This window comes from Mastomys coucha, chromosome X, assembly GCF_008632895.1.
Source record: "Mastomys coucha isolate ucsf_1 chromosome X, UCSF_Mcou_1, whole genome shotgun sequence".
NCBI lineage: Eukaryota > Metazoa > Chordata > Mammalia > Rodentia > Muridae > Mastomys > Mastomys coucha.
The window spans coordinates 163,184,598-163,191,862 of NC_045030.1; the positions used below are offsets into that span (position 1 = coordinate 163,184,598).

General features: G+C 35.1%; 1 protein-coding gene across 6 annotated transcripts in view; it reads left to right on the forward strand.

Moving 5' to 3' along the window:
• Positions 1 to 7,265, forward strand: part of Mid1 (midline 1) — a 363,560-nt gene that overhangs the window by 279,363 nt on the left and 76,932 nt on the right. For all 6 annotated transcript variants that reach the window (XM_031371498.1, XM_031371515.1, XM_031371507.1 and 3 more), the window contains exon 3: positions 5,939 to 6,034. In XM_031371498.1, the coding sequence (XP_031227358.1) occupies positions 5,939 to 6,034 (96 nt within the window). The remainder of the gene's footprint in view (positions 1 to 5,938; positions 6,035 to 7,265) is intronic.

A 7,265-nucleotide genomic window follows, 5' to 3' on the forward strand; every position in this document is an offset into this window, starting at 1 on the left:
TTACTACATTAGATTAGAAAGGATGTCCAGTGAATATTCAGTTTTTCATGCTGAATGTTCCTCTGTGATTATTTGAAGATGTATGATGGGGAAGGAATAAGCAGAGAGAGATGAGTATATGGTAGGTACTTGATGCATAATATGATTTTGTTTGCTTTCTTTCACACACACACACACACACACACACACACACACACACAAAAGCACTCTAGATACTGGGAAGAGAATGTGCCTACACTCAGCCTGAAAATCAAGCTGGGGACCATACAACACTGTCATAGAATGGCAAAAACATAGTAAGAGAGTTGTGGGAGTATGAAAAATAGACAATTTAGACTCTATAAAACTTATTTATTTAGATTAGAAAGTAAGGAAGGCTTCCTGTAGTAATATGGCACCTAAAAAAGGCTTCATGTAATAATATGGCACCAACTAATGATATTAACATTCACTGAAATTAGTTCTCGCTCTCTCTTTCTTTCTCTCTCTCCCCCTCTCTCTCTCTGTGTGTAGGTAAGATGAAAACAGTGATATTAATACAATATCATGAGACTATTGAACATATTGGTCTCAGTATTTCTGGGAATTATAAACCAAAAATTTGTTGAATAAATAATTTGTGAAATGGAGTACAATACTTTTTAGTTTGATGATGGCGAGTTACAAGATTAAGCTATTATAATACTCATAAAAGACTAAAGTTGAACACAAGTTCTTTAGTCTGTATACTCAGGACTCCTAGAACACTTTGTGCCAGGATTTCTCTTGTTGGGTCACATCCATTTCTTCCTGTTTTTACCTTAGCAGGTTGGTGAGGAAAGTGAGGCACAGAGAAGAAAATGACTTCTTTGATGTCTTAGAGCTGGGAACTGAATCTCCATGCTATGCTTTGTGAGCTTAATCATCATGTTTTTAGGAGTAAAAAAAAAATGTCTACAGGTTACATTGCTGTTGAATTTACTCCTCAGATTGTTTTGAGTTTTGTCAAGTTAAGCTAGCTAGCCATAAGCCAAAAGAACTTATTTCTATTCTGTCTACAAAGAACTCCTGAAGCCTATGTGCCTGTGTCTGTATTGGTTCACAAAAGGGTGGAAACAAGGATTAGCATTTGAAATAAGGTTTGTGTGTATGTGTGTATGTGTGTGTGTGTTTGCATGCACACATGCATGTGCATGTGCGTACTAGTAGCTCAGAAAAATGGTGACATTTTATTTTATTTTTTACCTTGTACAGTCTGTACCAGGCTTTGGAAATCAAGAGTTACAGCTGAAATCTCATTTATTACCTGTTTTTTGAATGAAATTTTATTAAAGCACAATAGTTTGCTGTTCACTCATTTTTATATGCTCTGTGGCTGTTTTCATGATGAAACAACAGAACTGAGTCATTGTCACAGACCATGTAAAACCAACACGAGTTCTATGTGGTTCTTTTACTGCAAAGGTCTTTTGAGAATGTAGTACTGCACTATCCATTATAATTAGTCACTATCTTTATGTTGCTGTGGTACACTTGAAATGTAACTGACATGTGAGTTAATATCCAAAGACTTAGCAAAAAGAAGGAAAAAATAGTATAAACTATTCTATCAATGCTTGCATATTGGTGATATTCTGAAACAATGTCACTAAGTTTAGTTTTAAAACCATAACTTCTAGGAATTTTAAAATATGACTCAGATGTGTGTCTCACATTAGATTTTTGTTAACAGTGTCACTGTAGAACCTGGAATTTGGAGGCTATGTGACCTTTAAAAACAGAAAAGCTAGACATTAGTTGAGGGGAAAGAGATGATTTGCAAATACCTTTCCAAAGCAATGAATTATTAACCCAACCATCCTCATCATTCCTCATCAAAAGGAATAATACCCAAATGTATGGGGATATCCATAGAAACAGTTGTAGTTCAAGTTCCCAGAAGCAGACTCTGACTAAGAGTTTGAACTGGGATATGATCCACAAAGCACAAGGAAGAAAGAGGATGTGTTAGTGAGCATGTTATTGCTATGGATCCATTTACTCCTACCCAATAAAGCCATAGGGGAGTTTTTATAAACTGAGATTCAGAGTGATCCCATCCAGAAGATAAGGGAACTATAACATTTGTCTAGTAATTGCAAGTATTCTCTGGTAGAGAACTGACTTCCAGGGGCATCAGTTTGTCTTGGGTTTCTCCAGGACCACAGTTTGCCTTTCCTGGGTCCAGAAACAACCCTGAGACAGAGGATCACAGATGCATGCAAGAAAGAAAAATAAAGCCATCAGCAAACTTGAAAATAATGCCCGCTGGAGCATTATTATTACAGTATTGCTGTAAGAACAGGCCGAATGATTTTTTTTCCTTCAATCCATAACTGTAGCTTCCTGCTGTCTATATTCCTTTTCTCATATGACGTTGGTGGTAGCATAGATAGGTGGGAAAGGCTTGTGTTATGTATAGGAAATTGAGCTAAAGCTATATTTACTGATTTGCTCATTGGGAATGGTAGTTAATACCCATTCATGATCATAAATGATCACTTAGACTTCGGGTTTCTCTAAAACTTGGCTTGCTTAGAACATGAAAATATATTGGTGGTTTTAAGGTAAAAACAGAAAACTAAAACTATTTTATTTTATTCTCTAGAGTATTACATATACATAAACAAGTAGGCATTACAATAAGAAAATTTTGCTTTGTTTTGATTTGGGTCAAGGCTTCATGCAGCTAAGGATGACCTTGAACTACTGATCCTCCTGCCTTCACCTCTCAAGTGCTGTACTTCCAAGACTCTTATATTGAAAACTATTATCTTTCCCCCACAAAGCACAGTCAAAATTAGGAGGTTAAATAGCATCTCACCACCACACAGGACGATATTGACAGAGATAAAGTCCAGAAAAGCTCCAGGGAATTCCCTGTAGTGGAGGTTTACGGATGCATGGTATAGTGAAGACTGGATTTTGTTACTATCCCATTGCCCATGTTCTTTCAAAAGTGTTGTCATCCCTTTTGGTACTACTTTGAAAAAATCTTTCTCCCAGCTGAATTTCCCTTTATTGTATTTCTAACCACCTCAGTAATTTTTGTGGACCTCACATTTCTCTTTTTTAAATTTGAATAGCCCCAAAGAACCTGGTTTGGTCAAAGTTCTTAATCCACAGGCTTTAGTTTTTGTATCACTTGATTAAAAACAGATTTTATGCATGAGTTCTACTTAATAGGAGTAGAAACAAGCAGATGTTTGTAAAATCTGAATGTATTGGATCACATTTGTTTGGTTTTCTTGCTGCCATTAGATTTAGAAAGCCATACTTATGACAATTGAATGGCAAACAGTTAGATGATGTATTTTCGTAGAAATTTCCTGCCATGAATGGTCAGCCAAGAAGAAAACTAAAAGGATTCTCCAAGATTAGCACACTAAAAATGCTAATAAATTCATTTACAATAGTCATATCTAAACAAAAGACACTGAGTAAAGGAATGTCTAATCTCAAGACTGAGTCTCAGAGATTCTAAAGTCATTATGAGTTCCATTCATTTACTCCAAATAGTAGAAACACTGTGTGTGTGTGTGTGTGTGTGTGTGTGTGTGTGTGAGTGAGTGTATTATTCTTTTAAAAACAATCAGATTGTATCTAAACTGCTGTTGGACTCACTCTCTAAGATGTCTTCAAATGTATATACTGAAGCTTAACCATTATGGGGGGTAATATCAAGGTCCTGAGATGGAATGAGGGGGGAATGATGAGAGGAGATGGAGGTATGATTGCTCCCAGGAAGAGGGGATGAAGAACAGTGGGGATACAGGAAACACTCAGGCAAGTGTTCACTTCTTATGAAAAAAGCCAAGCCTCACACAGCTGAAAGCAAAAATTCCTCATGAACACACTTGGCTTACAGGACACCTTACACCTTCTGTGGAATTGTAGCCAGACATGGAAGTTACATGGAAGGAAACAAGGCACTGAGCCAAATCAGGATTTGTGCCTCACTTTAACATAGGTGTCTTGTGAGAGTAACCTCTTTGGGAAAAGACCAAGTCCTAAACTTGTAGTATACACCTCCCCTGGCTAGGCTACATTAATACCCAAATCACAACACAAAGAACAAAGTTCATAGCAGATGAGCTGTCAGACAAAAATTACAAGACACAAGCTAAAGTCAGATCCTTGGGAAATCCTAAGCAAACACCAGAAAACCCGGACCTTTTCTTTCCCAAAAGAGCTTAAGAATAAGTATGTTTAACTTTCTTGGAATTACGATGGGAGTTGCATTCTTGGAAGAGGAACAGAAAACATTTTAACAAGAAAAGGTTACATGTTGATGAACCTACTGGAAACAAAAACGTGCTCATTATAAAAAAATCACTATGTAAGTTTGAGATAGTGATTCACACTTGTAGTCAAAGCATGTGAGAGTCTAAGTCATGGTGGGGAGGGAGCTGGAGGACAGCCTGGGCTACAAAGCAAATCTGTATTTCAAACAAAGTAATAAATAATGATCCCCAAACTTAAGCAATAAGATAAATGCCAGATTAATTAATTTAATTGATTAAAAACAGATTTCTACCTCTGGCACACTCATTAAACTTAAGTGGAATATAATTTTCTCTCTTAATATATGTTTTTAAGTGAAAAGCTTAGGAAAACAGGTTAAATTTTTTCATAAATTCTAAGGTGAAATTGTTTTGTTGTTGCTTGTTTTTCTTTGGTTAGATATAGTCCAGCGCCTTGCTAGGCAAGTGCTATACCATGAGAAATAGCCACAATACCTATGCCTTCTATGCTTGATGGCATTAAAAATCTGAAGTCTATGATATCTTGTTCATGGAATTTCCCATTATCCCATGTTTTGGCCGTGTTTCATTCCTTTCTTTCCTTCTTGATTTTGTCATATCATCCCTGCTTATGGAGGATTCTTCTCAAAGATTGGGTCCACCTGTGTCTCATCTTCTAAGAACTTGACTTTGTTATAAAATAAAAAGTCCATCTCTGTGCTTCTGTCCTCAGCTGAAATATTTCATCATCCTGGATACCTCTAGGTAGCCATCACCTCTTCCCCATCCTTCGTTTCTAGTCCTCTCCCTCAGTTACACAGCCTGTGAACAGGAAATGGGGCTTTTTATTTTTATGTCTCTAGCATCTCTCTCAGACTGACATTTACTAAACTCTTAGTAGATATTTGTGAATAATATGTATAATAAGTGAATGTATAATAAGTGAATTGATAGTTTAAATGGAGAACACATGGAACAAGGAGGAATGGAGGAATTTTAATGACTGACTTGGAGCACATGGTTATCGTGTTCAAAATGTGATTAAATATTTACTTCAGGAAACTTTAAATTTAATGCTCTTAAGGAATGCTCCTATATTAGGGTGCAGAATGATATGAATATAATGTTCAAGGACATTTGCACAGGTAGATAGAAAATAGAAACAAAGGATAAGCTATATTATGACTGAGAGGTATGAAATATGTATGTGTCATATGTGTGACAAGAACTTATGAATTCTATAAGTTGCAATACTTTTAACCATATCTGGTCAATTCAAACCTGCTTCAAAAAGATTAACATCATCCTAATTATAAGTTGGTAAATCTCAAAATGCTGAAATTAAGCTATATATTATTATCATTTCTGACTCAGCCAAAGACATAACTATTTACTTTCTCCCGATTCTGTATCTATCAAGAACTTATGATTAAATGTCTAATTATATAATTGCGGTAACACAGTAAACATGAATAGAAACATAAAAGTGTAATATTCTAGAAGAATCTTTGAAATATGACTTTTGAAAATATAGTTTAAATTATTAGTACCTGAAAAAGAATTAATAGCATTAATACCTCTAAAAAATCTTTCACTTTTCTGATGATTAATAATTTTGTACATACTAAAATAGAAAAGTATGCAATATAACATTTCGTTCTTTCTTTTCTAAACAGCAAAACTTGGAGAGTAATCTCACCAATCTTATTAAGAGAAACACAGAACTGGAAACTCTTTTGGCTAAACTCATCCAAACTTGCCAACATGTTGAAGTGAGTATTCAATCCATACCTCCATGATATATTTCAGATGAAAAGAGCTTGCTTGAACTTTTTCTGTCCACTTGATTCTGTATTTTAAAGGAGAAATCTTTCTTGGGGCTAGAGAGATGGCTCAACTCTTAGGAACACTTTCCAAGTCAGGTATGTTATAATTTCCAGCTCCAGAGATCTGATACCCTCTTCAGGCCTCCATAGGCACATTCACAATGTACACTCTCACATGTACACACAACCTCAAATAATAATACAAAAATAAATATTTTAAAAAGAAAAATCTTTTTAATATTAAATATTTGACAGAGGCCAAACATATACAACAGATGAAACTAGAAAGAGCTAGAAGTTTAGAGATTTCTATATCCACGGGTGCTGCATCCCAAACCTGTGCATTGAATATTTTATGCCATTCCTAATACTATAGATTTCAATCACCCTCACAATGGCCCCAAAAAGCACAATTTTGAAGGTGTTTTGTGAAAGCAGTTGAGGGCCACTTCAGTTGTAAATATTTGTTTTGCTTTCTGTACCAGAGTCATGTCTCTTTTCTCCAAGCCAAAATGTTTTATCAGTAATCTTTGAATGAGGTTTTTAAGCAGTATTTTGCATATTGGTTCCATCTTTTCCAATTAGAATGTGAAGTCTTTGAAAATAGGATCAAATGTAATACACCACTGAATTTCAGACTTTGGTACATTTATTTTGAAACAGAAACAGAAGACCCATCTATCTCTGTGTTATTTATTATGTATCAATTGGTTAAAAGATCCATTTAGTATAAGAAAAATAATCTCAAGAAAATTATTCTGGACAGATATGTATGATGCCTCTCAACTGAGTAGTGCTTTGAATGCTTACAATTACATCTCTCCCTAATAATCCTATTTAAAGAGAAAATATATTTACTTTTTTCAGACTCATCAAAGTACATTTATCTATTTGTATATATACATGTTCATGAGAGCTGGGGACTGTGAAGAGACTGGAGGGAGGATACCTGAGAGGGGCTAGAGAAAAAAAGTTAGAGAAAGATGTAATTCTCTTTTAATTAAAATGTATACTTAAAACTTATGAACAAAACCCTAGCATCTTGAAATATATTAGTCATCATCACACAGTCAAAGACACAGGAAAAATAAAAGTAAAAATGTGGGAAACCTTGAGTTTGTTTATGTAGTGAATTACGTTGATGGATTTCCGTATATTGAACCATCCCTGCATCCCA